The sequence below is a fragment of the Metopolophium dirhodum genome, chromosome 4 (genome assembly GCF_019925205.1).
Source record: "Metopolophium dirhodum isolate CAU chromosome 4, ASM1992520v1, whole genome shotgun sequence".
In the NCBI taxonomy this organism is placed as follows: domain Eukaryota; kingdom Metazoa; phylum Arthropoda; class Insecta; order Hemiptera; family Aphididae; genus Metopolophium; species Metopolophium dirhodum.
In genome coordinates, this window is record NC_083563.1 from 36,627,234 (window position 1) to 36,642,055 (window position 14,822).

Genomic DNA, 14,822 nt, shown 5'->3' on the forward strand with positions numbered 1-14,822 from the left:
AATTGACATATTTTATAAACGGTTGGTTTGAAATTTGGAAGATAAATAGTTCTCGATTATAATAAGTTGACAAGTGAAGTCAGAACTGTAACCTCTTTATTATATTTAGTAATCGAGTCATAATTATGATGACCTAACAATCGACTCGTCAGCCGTTGATGTTAATATTTCAGGCGTTAATTTAATAATACATATCTAACTCTTAATTGTATTAGTGTCTACAATTATCATCAGTAACTGTTGTAGTAAGCCGGCGATCACTGTTTTCATATTTTTTTCTTTTATCTGCTCCGCTTAGAGTGGCATAATTTATTGTAGAGGGTGTCAGACGTCAGCCGTAGTAGCTCATCTAATATTATTTATTATTCCGGGCAACGGAGAAGTTGAGATAAATTTTTGAACACCACGCACCGAATATCAATCAATGAAAACTGTACAGTCATATAGAGACGTTGACGTTGAGTACATTTAACGGGCAACGGAGTGCGCGGGATCGGCTAGTCATTATAATACATTGTGAAGATCGCATTATATTGTTGTACCAACATAATATGCGTTTGTAGGTAATCTAAGTGGCGTGTGCTCGGGATCAAGTCGTATGCGTATACCCTATAAACAAAATATGGACGGTGCATTCCAGTCCGGCCTGCCGTCAATGCACGGGAATCGCGTATAAGAGAAAGGAAGGAGAAAGAACGAAGCGAGAAAAGAGAGAAAGAGAACACAGAGGGGTGCAGTCGTCGACGCGTGAAACTAATGCTACATTTCCCCCGCGTTCTCTCTTCTCTTACACACTACATCGTACCCCAGACCCCTGTCTCTCTAAGCGCCGTCCATTAGTTTATAGGTCTACTATGGTCTTATTACGCTTGGGTTTATGTTTGGGTTACGTCTGGGGCATGATTGCGTATAGGCCCACCCATTGTACACATTATTATCAATTGCTAACTTCACACTCGTAACACCGTCCAGCAGCAGCTGCAGCTGACGCAAAGTTTATAGAAATATTATTATTATTATTATTATTATTATTATTATATAAGTGTTGTTGTAGTTGGTGGCAGTAACCGTGCTATACAAACCTTGCATTTAGCGGTCTTCTTATCATGGTTCGTTCGGCGTCCAGTAGTACCAGTACAATATTATATTTTATTCTCGCGACAAAGTAAAATCGACGCCGCCCATCGTCTCGTCCAATCCATAATATTATATAATATATTACATTATTATCTTTAACCGTGATCCAGAGTGTACGATTACAAATTATTGACGGAACTCTGATCGTCCGATGCTCAGAATGTTGTCGTAGTGTAATATAATTTGGAAATTTTATATTTCGCGGCGCGCCATTACCGTTTGGTTTTATCGTGTGGATGGCAATACTATTATCACTGAGTACGGTTTCTATTGTGTACCGTCCGTTTTCGAATCGTTTACCTAACCTAAGTCGGGTTCGGACGAAAAACCACACGACGATTGTTTATTGAACCCGTTGTTTGAACGTGATATTTTCACTCAATTCAGGATCGTTGGCGAATCTAAAATGCCGAAATCGTGTTGCTATATGTTCGTAAGTATTACCCACCCGTATTATATTATTGCGATAACTAATAAGTAATAACGTCATGCTAAATCAACTGGGCATAGGTATTGGACTCAGTGGCGCTGAGGTTCATTACAAATCATGTGGCGGTATTATGCAAGTTTTATTTAGACGCCCACCACATAAATTTGTTTTGTAAACCCACATAATGTATACTATCTTCACCACATACTAATTGTATTTACTAATTATAGCTAGATTATAGACAAGCTAAAACTGTTGACCTCGGGGCTTGGTATTGCTTTTTTTAAAACATGTTTTGTTTTAGATTCGGGAGAGTTAAACCATTTATATAACTATATAAGTGTTACGTTCCAACTGACGTCGATATATACATCAACGTAGAAATGAATACTTTATGCACTTGGTTATGTTGTGTGTTTATTTTAACAAAGTACAAAATTACAATAATATAAACTATGGTGGAGAAGTGAGCGGTGTTACAACTCTAATGATATCTAAGACTATGAGTGGTGTTACGATCTGTCTCTAAGTGTCTTGGCTATCTCTAATCGTTAGCTAACCCATTCTGTAACCGTCTGATGAGCTCTTGCCACGGGCTCCTATATATATGATTGTGTCCTTTGGAGTGGGTAGTCGTAGTAGTGGCCAAAATTTTGTCATGAGACAGAGTTGGTTCTCGTACTTGGTATTCTAGTCAACTGGCCTCCTTCCTTACGAATATTGAGACTTTCCCGAGGAGAGACGTGTGACTACACTTTTATAGCTTAATTGTTTTATACTACGCTCTTGCAATGACCTCAGCACAAGCCTCAGCATGTTATAATATACTAATTGCCTTATTAATTATATCGCCAATACTACTAGAAACGTGTGCTACATTGTACATAGATAATAGGTACTTAACATAAGTGTAATGTATATATTTATCAATATTTATCCTTGAATCCAACAAATACCTTATTTGGACCATAAGCATAATACATATTTTAGATGTAATAATAAAATATAAATAAAAATTATTAAATTCTTATTAGAAATTAAATTAATGTTAAAGCTTTTGATAATAAAGTACTTTTTGTCAAAAATTATTGATAGCTCTTTCAGTGTTTGGTTCACAGTCTTCCTCACATGTAAATATCATTAAATTTCCCAACCCGTCTTCTGTCATTATACTCCTTAATTTGGTTTTAACAAGTTTCAACTTCGAGAACGATCGCTCGACACTGCAGCTAGACACCAGTATTGTAACAGCAATTTGTAGCAATGTATAAAGACTTGGAAATACACTTCTTAACTGAAGTACACAAAATAATGGAATTAATTTGTTCATACTTCCTGAGTTTACAATATAAGTTCCATCACTGGTAGATGCTTCATATTCATCGTCACTTTTATCTTGTTCAAAATCATCAAAAAACTCTTCAGATTCATCAGAACCCTGATTGGGAGTTTTATGAATATATTCTGGCAGTGTTACTGTATTTCCAAGTTCTAAATAGTTTTGACAAAAATCCATATTATAGTTTCTAATAAGTGCTTCACGTTCTAAAAATGCTTTAATTCTCCATACAACTCAATAACTTATTTAATAATAATAATAATAAGTTTATTTTGCCAATATAAATTTTCAGTGATAGTACAAAGTAAGAATAAATTATATTGACTCACTTTTAAAAAGTTAAAAGCGTGTGCTAAGAAATGAGTTTCTTATTACATTATAATATATAAACAAAATGACTTAAAAAAATTAATAGAAAATGAGAGAATAAAGTAAAAACAAAAAAAAAAAACTTACAAATCATAACTAAGTATAACATAATCAAACTGGTTAAGCTTAATATAAGATTTTAAAGAGTTAATATTATTGAAGTTAAAAAGATTTAAATTTAATTTCTGACACAACTAAGTACATTTGCAAATAGGACTCTGAGAGGTTACAGTCTTATAGTATTTAATAGAATTAAGATTAGAATAACATTTATTTCTAGTATTATAATTATGTTCTATGGTATTCAAACAATGTCTATATTTATAAACAAGTAAAAGCAAAGATTTATAATATAACATTGTTGAACATTAAAGTCAATGTATAACTGATTTGTTGGATATAGAAACGGCTTAGAGATAATAACTTTTATTAAGCTATTAATGGTTGTATTTAAAGGAGTTAAATAATAATTATAAGCACCAACCCAGAAAGGCAATCCATAATAAACTAAAGATTGAACTAAAGACATATAAATAATTCTCAATTGTTTAATATCTAAATTATATTTTAAACTTTTAAAGTTATAAAATAATGTCCTGATAGTATTTACAATTTATCTACATGATAATTCCATTTTAGTTTTTCATCAAATATTAACTATTATTCAACTATTAAATATTATTTATATCAACTATTAAATATTATTTAAAGTACTTAATAATACTAACAATTCATCAAAATGGCAATTAATACTACTTATATTCATAGCAAATATGGAAAATTGTTTATTGCCTAGATTTAAAGTATTTCAGTCACCAATATTTTGTGTTACAACTGAATTAACCTGATCAATATCAGATATACAAAATTGGATATCATTAATCATTAATTAATGTGGTTAAGTACAATATGACAATTATAATAGAAAAAAAAAACAGAATAAATTAATGTATTTTTGTGGCTATGTCACCTAGTTCTCTAATACGAATTACTTTAGATTGATCATCTTTACGTATTAAGATATCGCCATCATTTGTCCAAACATATTTATAATGATTTTATCTAGCAGCTTCTTTAGTTTTGTATAATAAATGTGTTCTAACCTTAGTTCCATGTTCATTTGTGTAAATTCGCACAGTGCTGGACCAATTAACATTTATTTGGTTGGCATAAAAAGAACGATTTCTTTTACATTTTGTGACGAGATTAGACTTCATATCTTTATTATTTAACCAAACAAGTATTTTTTAAAATTGATTATTTTTATTAGGAATTCTTACAGCTTTTTTTAACCTGAATATTGACATTAAGTTTGATGCCAATTTCCTCACTAATCTTACCACAATCTTCACCATTGGTAGTAGATATTCCAGATATTTCGACCATTTTTTCAAGCGATTTTTGTTCAATATCATCAATTTTTTGTTTTAATTGATTTACTTCGGTTGAGAAGATTTTATTAATATCAGATATTTTTTGGTTCCCTTCTCTTAATTCCTTCATTTCATTAAGTAATTTCGAAATGGTGATATTGAAGTCATCGAATTTATTACCCATAAAATTAATGGAATCAGCTAAACTTTGAAGTGTAATGTTATTCTTATTAGTTGGTATACCTGATTCACAATTCATTTTACAATCAGAGCAAACAAGTCTAGATTTGCTATTTTGCTGAAATGACAATTAATGATGCAGTTAAATGTGACTGATGTGAGAATACGTATAAAATCTATTAGCTCGTATCGAGTGTATTGTAATAATATAATATTATCACGATAATATTAGTTGTTTAATAATAAATTAAAAATAGATGTTTTTGTGTATTATGGTATATTTTATTATTTCTGTTGATAATAAAACTGGTTACACGCAAATCGATACAAACGAGTCTATATATTATTAAATTATATTGACACAATAATCGTAACAAGACCAAAATAAATCACACATATTCATAATTCTTCGGATACCTAATCTACGGATAAAAGTATAAAACTGGGGGGGGGAGCTACAATACCTTCAAAAATATTATTGTCTATGTTTTTTACAATGGGTCTATTTTTACTCTGTAAAGTCTAAGATTACCTCGAAGATTAATTAAAAATGCGTTTTGTCTATTTAGTTGGTTTAGCATGTTGCGCATGGGCCAGAGGGAGGAAACAATCCTAATGTTTAATAAATTAGACTGGTCTCTGTAGACTGTAGTAAGTGTACTCTCAAATGTGCTGTATATATCCCTGTGTGCACGTGTGCAACTTACTAGTTGTAACTTTTGAGTCTTAAGTATATTACACAGTATCCTTACTATTATATTTAAATACAAAATCGAAATTAAGCCTATAGGTACTACCACCCACTTAAAACATGTGTTGCAACCGCAACACATGGACATAGGATTCGGCACCACTAAGTATTGTACTTACATGGGCTACGGTAGATATTAAAGCAATTATCTTAAAAGTATTGTATAATAAACCCCTAGATATACCCCTAGATAATAAACTCTTTATTAATCATTGTTTAACTTGTATCCATAAATCTACCTATTACAATCAATTACACATCACAATATTCCATACCTTCATAAATAACATGTTATTTTTAAAATTGTAAATTCAATGTTAAGTTGTTAGGTACCTAAATAAATTAGTTATGAATAAAAGAATCATTATAACTAGGTGCCATGTTAAATGTTGATGCTGTTTTAATTATTATTATTATTAGTTTATTATGCAGTCACCTAGCAGAAATTTAAACATAGTTATACTGAACCTATAATAAAGCCAAATAATACATTATAGTAGAATCTCGTAATTCATACTTTGCTCGTCTGGACATGCTGTTAATCTGGATTGTAATTATTTATTTTGAATTGGTAATTATACTTATAATATAGATTACAAAATACATATGTATGCATTGTAAATAGATACATTTATATAATAACTAGCTGATCCCGTGCACTTTTTTGCCCGTTAAATGCATCAACTCTATATGACTCAAACTTTGTTCAATTCGTTATTTAGTATTCGGTGTATGGTGCTCAAAATTCATCTTAACTTTTCTGTTGCCCAGGATAAAAATTCTAATTCGCAGCAGTACATTATCAGGTAGGCAATCTACCTGCGGTAGATCGCGGACCCCGCCGTGCTGTTTGTACGTAAGTGTATAATTTAACTCTGAAGTATCAAAGTTATACCAAATTTGTCGCTTTTACTTAATTCCACCTTCGATGAATTAATATAATCAATTTATACAAAATCCTATCCTATCCTAACCATACTAAAATCCGATGAATAAAAAAAACAAATTTAACCCTTTGTAAATTAACCTATCTTCTTCCCAGAGGTCTAATCTACCCACAAACATTAATTTATATATATGTCTAACTATATAAATACAGAGACTATATACAGACTAAACTCTGGAACTACTTATCAGATCTTCTTGTATATTATATTATTCATATTATATTGACTTGTATATTGACAAAAAATAATAATACAAATCAACAAACATGCCCGATTAACCAATAGCAACCTAAAATTTTCTTTCATATACCTAAACCTTTTCTGTGAAATACTCTTTTATTTGAAAAAAAATCAAGAAGATCTGATAAGTAGTTCCAGAGTTCAGCCTGTACAGAGAATTTCATTTCACGTTTTTATAGTTTGATATTATATTATAATTTATATTTAAAAAGTAAAGCAAATGGTTTTTTTTTTTATTATTATTAAAAACCCATGGCAACCATTTATAAACAAAAATTTCCATCTGAAATCTCAAAATTCCCGTTTTAGCACTTCTCGGAGTTGATCCTCTCCTTTTTAAAATTAGCCTATCTTTTGAGTTCGGCCAAATTACACACATTGTAAAAATGTCATCAAGATCGGTCCAGGAGTTTCGGAGTTTATTCCGGACAAAGACGTGACACGGGATTTTTATATATAAGATAAATTTCTTCCTTGTCCTTAGTAAGGTGTTTATGAATAGCATAAGATATTCTGGTACTACTCTGTTATTGCCTCGCTGCAATCAACAAATAATAATTTTGGATGGCTAGAAATCGTACTATAATACTCAAGAAGTAGGTTATTATCATGGTCAAGTTAACCTTAAGTAAAACTTTTTGGACCCTACCTCTGGAGCTGACTCTCAAAACGTGGGGAAAATGTTAGATGTTTCCAAATGGAAGAAACAAACTACTTGGTGCTGCTAAAAATGTAGCAGCCAAAGCTTAATGAACAGGATACTTATTAGATCAAATTTTATCGGACATTTCAGAATTTTAGCCTACATGGTGATACCATAATAATTAATATACCGTAATCGTAAATTAAATAATTCAATTTTTTGATAGGTATTTAATTATAATTTTTTTTATAATTTTTTTGTAATTAATTAAAAACAAATATATTATAATATAAACGTTATATATTAGCGGTATTATGGCAGGGCGATAACAGATCATAACCAAAATTTTAGATAGTGGCACTTAGCCTTTTATCCGAGAAGAATATGCACAGTTGATTGTTTGTTTCGTTTAATCTAGACTTCCAGTTATCAAGGTGAGGCCTAGTCCCACCAAGTGCAGATTAGTATAGGCTAACTTGTTAACAAATTAATAGATGTCAATAATTTTTTCCAAGAATTTAACAAACTGAAAGAGTACATACCTATTTTAAATAAATAAACAAAAAATAATATACCTAAGTAGGTATATTCATGTATAAATGTTGCTATTATTTTTAGTGCTTATTACAAATGAGTATGACATTTATTATAAATAACTAAATAATAAGCAAGGTGTAGGTCTGTACAAATATACATGAAATGATGAAGTAATATTTTAAACTTGCATTACAAATTATTAATTTTTTTATCTCATCTTTAGTTGTATAAAGTTACTTACTTGTTAAACTATAATTTGTTTTTGTTTTTTGATTTTAGGCGGATATTGAATACATTCAACAGGTGATATATGATTTAAGACTAAATGAACTACAGCAAATTTTAGAAGCTGTTAAGCAGAACCAATTTGGTAGCATACAATGTTTACGCAAACGTGTTTTGAGCTTGTTAACTGATCCTGCACTAACAAATATAAATTTGAAACATAAAATCTTACAAGTCTATAACACTAGACCACAACGAAACCAACAACCTCAACAACGACCACAACTTTTACGAGAACCTCGAAACAACCTTCAAATTCATAGCCAATCTTACATACCACCAAGACCAAATCCTACACAACCTTTTGTTGAAATCGTGAGTCCAGATATAAGATTTGAACACTTACCATTCTTTAGAACAGTACAATCATTATTTAAACCTGTTTACTGCCAGACTAAAACTGATTCTGTCGACTTTACTGGGATATTTCATCTAACAGAAAATGTTAGACATAATATTGTTAATTCATGGAATACTGCTAGGCAAGAATATAAAATTCAAATTATTTTAAGATTACTACAAGTTGGACTTAATGAAAATGTTACTGAACGTTTACCTTACAATATCACAGTTTCTGTAAATGATCGTCAATGTAATTTACCTACATTAAACTTCCCAAATATAATGGGCATCGCTCCGTGGCATTGCAATATTCCTATAGATATTACTCAACAAACAGATTTAGGAAATTCTGCAAAGAACACATTAAAAATTACATGGACAAATGAACCACACAAATTTATGGCTGGTGTTTTTGTGGCCCGCAGATTGACTTGGAATGATCTGCTTGAAGAACTTAAAAAAAGACCCAAACGTTCCTCTGATAAAACTAAAGAACTCATTAAAAAATCTATGGAAAGTGAAGCTGATATGGGTGTAGAATCTGTGTTTGCTACTGTTAAGGATCCATTAACTAAATTAAGAATGAAACTTCCTGCTCGAGGTGTAGACTGTATACATTTACAGTGTTTCGATGCAATACAATTTTTACAGATGAATGAACAAAAGGAAAAATGGACATGCCCATTATGTAAAAAAAAAATGAAGTTTGAAAACATTGAAATTGATGAGTATTTTTTTAACATACTTAATAGTCCAGTTTTAAGCGAAGAATGTGAAAGTATTCTTTTATTTAAAGATGGGACATGGACTTATGGAAAAAATAATATAGGATTTTCAAACAATTCTAGAACGAATGATTGTGGATCTACAAACAACATAGAAGTATTTACATTATCAGATTCTGATGATGATAATGATGCAGATAATAGTACAAGTTACGTAGCCAATGTTGATAATGATGAGATTATTCCAAAATCAAAATGTTTTAAATATTCTCCATCAAAAGTAAAAGAATCTGAACATGGTATAGAAAATGAAGACCTAACAAATCCTTCTGAAAGTGACCTAAGTGACGAACGTATTAATGGTGATAGATCACGCCCATTAATAGAATCAACCTCTATGTTAAATAATGTTGACCTTCCAAACATTTCAAACCCAGGGTCCAATAACTGCGTAGCTGGTAGCTCTGGGAGTAGTAGAAATAATAGACATCAAGAAAAAGATAATTCAAGATCGGTTTTATGTGTTATAACATTAGATTAAACTAATGTATTTCAATTCTTACTGATTTTAAATTGTATACAATTTTTTATGTTTTTAACTCGTTTTTAAAAACGTAGTACAACTGGTAATGATTTGTATTTGATCAAAACTTATTAATTATAAATAATTAATACTCTTAATAATGTATATAATAACTACTATTAGATGCCTTATTTACCTTGATTTTAATACAGTTGTTATTGTTGTTAATAAATCATGTTTTCCTATGTATATTTATTTATGCATCATTTAAAATATAAGGGCATTATATTACAGCCTACTACTGAACATGATTGTGGCTGTGGATTGGTAGCTACTGATATTCTTTCTCATCAGAATATAATATGTTTAAATGTTCAACTATTGTTTTCAATAACATTAAAACCGTTCATAGTTATAAGTGCCTATAAAATAACTTAGGTTAAAATGATTTTATTATTAAAACAACATTTTTCTATTTTAATAAAACTCCAAAATCTGAAGTGTTCTTTAAATTCTAAATTGTATGATAACTTGTATTTACAGTATTTTTAATTTTTATATAATTATGTTGCATTCAGGGGCGTCATTTCAGATTTTGAAAGGGATGATTAAATTTGCCGACTTTTTATCATAATACTTTTTAAAAATTGTAAGGGGTTCAAAATTAGTAACATTAAGGATAGTAAAACATTAATTTGTTTACTTATCCGATATGTTACCTATCAATAAGTTTAATGGAATAATAATAAAAATACTTATAATTTAATTATTTGTATATTAATTATACTTAACAGCACTTAAATTAACTTATTTATGAAAACATAAAATTGTATCTTAAATATTAATGCATTAAACTATTAAAGGATATGTTTTATTATTTTTTTATTATTTTATTTATTATTATTTGATATGATTATCAAACATATCAACAGCTTCTTCCAAGTTAACATAACTTGCATACTCTCCTTAGGCAGTTGTACTTCTTAAGAATGATTTAACTCATTTCAAAGAAGAAAAAAAACGCTTATTGGTAGCTGTAGTGACAGGTAAAATGAATAAATTAGTCAACATTTTTAGTGTTTCAGTAAAAGCACTTGGAAGTTCCGACAGAGTTTTAAGTATAAGATAAATATCTGGTTTTTGTATATTCGTACTTTACTTACTTTCTTACGACCAATGAGTATCAACTAAACGTTCCAAGTGAACAATAACATCTAATTTTTTTTATTTTGAACTTCCACAAATAATTCATATTTTGTTTGCCCATTCATCAACAATTTGTATGCTACATACAAATTTCACAGAAGTGTTTCGCGTTTTAACAAATGTCATAAGCCAAAAAGCCAGTGTTTCCTAACATTTTAATAAACCGTGAATGTCTAAAAAAGGATAGTATCTGATTTCTGAGTACAAAATAGTAAATATATATTAAGTATTTACTAATTTTAGCATTTGATCATCGGACAGAGAATTGCCGACTTTTAGGACAATGAAAAAGATATAGTAGTTGGTAAGGTTATAAGGCCTACGGTAAAAGATCGGTTATTAATTGATCAAAGATATAGATATTAGTAGGTGTACCTATAACCGAGCTTAAAATATTATATAAACATTTGTTTGTAAACGAATTAAACTTAATTTTTTATTAGTATAAAGAAACACGGTTTAAAAATGTATATTATACTATTACACTAGTGGTAGGTAGTACTTAAATAGTAAAATATACTTTTTTTTATATTAAGTAGTGCATATATAGGTGTACTATAATATAGTCAGCAACATCAAAGCTCTAGACTGCTTTTTGATGGATTATAATATGTTTCTATACTATTGTAAACAAGATTAATAAGGAATAATAAAGAATTAAACAAAAAGTAGTGCAGTATTTTATTATGTATACTTTAATAGCTAATCAAAAAACAACTAACAACAAGCATAACATTTTTCAGAAACAGGACCGGCTCGAGTGAAAATAGTGAACTAGGCAAAATCAAATTTTTCCGCCCCTAACAATATAATATTATCAGTGTTTTTAAAATACCTCCCTCTTACTAAATTGCTGCTCAAGTGCCGCCCTAAGCATGGGCCTATGTCGTCTACCCCTTGAGCCGGTCCTGCGTATATGGTACAGTAGTTTAAATTTTACAAGAGAAGCATTCAAAATTTTAAAACATTTAAGTTTAATGGTACTTACCCATTTAGATCGTTTTCACCAAAAGTTGTACAAATGCGCAAAAACTACAATATGCGCTATTTGTTTTTCAATAATTACACGTTTTATACACCCATTTGGTTTACATAGACATCAATATGGTTTTACATATTATAAAATTTTGTTTATCTACTTATAAAATAATTTACTTCACATAACGTACGATTTGACCAGTATAATAATTAAATATTACATAAATAATCGGTATTATCATCCAATATAACTTATAAGTGGCAAAACTTAAAAATAGTACATGCATGGCGGATTTTGTAATTTTTCAAATACACATGAAGATCATATTTTTGAATACTTGAGATATTTTGTTGAACTTAAGGATAATACAAATCTTTGTTTTTTTCATATAGGGATCACTCTTTTTCATTTTTAATTATTCAGGAGATATTTCTTATGAGAATTTCGATGTATCTAAATCAAAATTCAGAAGAGTAGGTACTTTTTGAGTTTTATGACTGTGTAGGAACTACAGATAATATTTCTATGGTAATGGTTAAGCGATTTAAAATTATTAGTAATTACTGTTGATTTATCAATACAAATTATTTTTAAAAAGGTGGGTAAGTGGATGTCGCTCTGCTGTACAGTAGGTGAAAAGTGGGTCACTGTAATGGATGGTGTTAAATTTGAATTCAATGATATAATATCATTGTATAAGAAAAACGATTCTGAGCGAAAACGGTCAGTCAGCCTATGATATTACCAAGTAGATATATTTGATGATGTTATTGTGAATAAGGTAATTTATATATAACCTATTTACGTGAAGCCTTGTTTTAAATTTTAGATTCTAAGCTCATAAGTTTGTCTACCTTTATCAAAAAAAAAAATGTCTACAAGTAACTTAAATTAAATTTTTATGAGCGTCTGAAATTTTTATTTTTACAACTTTTGATATTCACTCGAATTTCTTTAGTTTTTTTTTTATATATATATCAATACATTTTATTTATTGGGTAAAAAAGCGTGGAATTCTAATATAAGGCTCCTAATATATCGTTCTAATAGCAGTTGAAAAATATGATTTACTGAGAAATTTTTACTTTTGACCCCCGAATGTACCAGCTAGATTCACTTTCCTATCAGAAAAGTTACTGTTGAAGAAAATCCAAGCACTTTTACTGTCCTAAAAGGTGATGACAGACACAAAAATAAAAAATTTAAAAAAAAACACATCATTATAAAATCAATACATTCATCGCTTCTCTCAGAATTTAAAATGATCAAAGTACAATAAATATTAAATGCTACATCTTATATTACATGTAGCTTATATTTTAGTAAAATCATTTTTAAGGATTATTATCCTTTGAATAATCAGTTTAATAACTCAGAAACTACTCATTAGAATTTCTATTTAGTTATATCAACATTTTCAGTAAAAAGGGGAGGGTCCTCATTTTAAAAACAGAAGTGTGTATTGTCACAGGGCACTCGCCTTAGGTAGTACAAAAATATTAGGAATTTAAAAATGATGGTCTTAAAGTATACTTAAAAATTCTAACAATCAGAATTTGAATAAGTGCACTCTGAAAGGAAAAAATGGGGGCGAGTATGCCTTAAAATCACCCTGTATATTATATGATAAGGATAGGTTATAGTAGAATAACTGAAAACAATTATGAAGTAAAATAGAAAAAGATAAATGGAAAGTTTGATGTACAAAATACACCAGCTTGTATAGTTAGTGGCTATGAACATATTACACGTGTATACTAATTAATTGAAAATTTTTAGGTTTTTATCTGAATATTTCATTTACAAGCATAAGAAAATCTATAGTAAACATTCAAATAAGTGGGTGAAATTTTTAAATCAGTGTAACGATCATTTTTACCTATATTTTATAGTTTAAATATTCACTCAAAATTATTTTTTTAAAGAATTATAAATTTAAATTATTGAATGATGTAAAATGTTTTGAATAAATAAATATGAATTTTACAATAGTAAAACTATTAAAAATACCTATAGTAGATTTTTACAATTTAATAAAAATGTTCATGTTTGTGCATAGAGTCTTAAATTAAAAGATATCAAATTTATACTAAAGCGAACGATCTTATATATACAAAAAAAAATGTTCGTTTTTCAGAAGCTGAAGTCTTGCGTTTAGTTGATTATATGGTTAAATTTTAAATTATATTATAATGAAAAATATCAATATTTATCAGTAATATAAAATTGGTTTAGCTGAATGAACCATCAATATTTATGTTGGTTGAATATTTCATTGACGTGATCCCATTCACTGCTACGGATAGTTTGCATTCTACATGCTTATTGCTAACAGATTTTGTTTATATTCATCAACAAGAGCTTTATGATCGGCTACAGTATCAAAAACAGGTTATAGAATCTATACTTACAGGGGAAAGTAAATAAAAATATTAAGCTTTACAACAGTATTATAAACTATTACAATATTTAATGTTGCAGTACAAAATATAAATGATAGATACTCTTGCTATTATTAGGTTGGAACTAATAGACACAGAGTTTGACAAAATAACTACAGCAGCAGCAGTTGTTGTTACAGCTTTTTTCATATTGAATTCAACTGATAAAACAAATGAAGAGTTATGTTTGTATCTATCTAATGTATGTGAAAAATCATTTGACTATCTGTTAACAATTTCAACTATTCTAATTTCTATCATAAATTCAATTTGCATTCAATGATAATTTAAGTATATTTATTCAATTTTTTTGTAATAAGTATCTAAATCATAACAAAAACTAAACTTTTAATTGCCTAATTTCATAAATGAATG

At 29.0% G+C, this 14,822-nt stretch overlaps 1 protein-coding gene and 1 pseudogene across 1 annotated transcript; both read left to right on the plus strand.

The window, feature by feature from the left end:
- The first annotated feature begins 1,144 nt into the window (after positions 1-1,144).
- On the plus strand, positions 1,145-10,507 carry LOC132943084 (E3 SUMO-protein ligase PIAS3-like). The gene is made up of 2 exons (XM_061011884.1): positions 1,145-1,570; positions 8,226-10,507. The coding sequence occupies exons 1-2, from the start codon at positions 1,544-1,546 to the stop codon at positions 9,837-9,839; spliced, it is 1,641 nt and encodes a 546-aa protein (XP_060867867.1). The 5' UTR covers positions 1,145-1,543; the 3' UTR covers positions 9,840-10,507.
- A 3,162-nt stretch (positions 10,508-13,669) lies between these two features.
- LOC132943630 (uncharacterized) lies at positions 13,670-14,730 on the plus strand (annotated as a pseudogene).
- Positions 14,731-14,822: the final 92 nt, after the last annotated feature.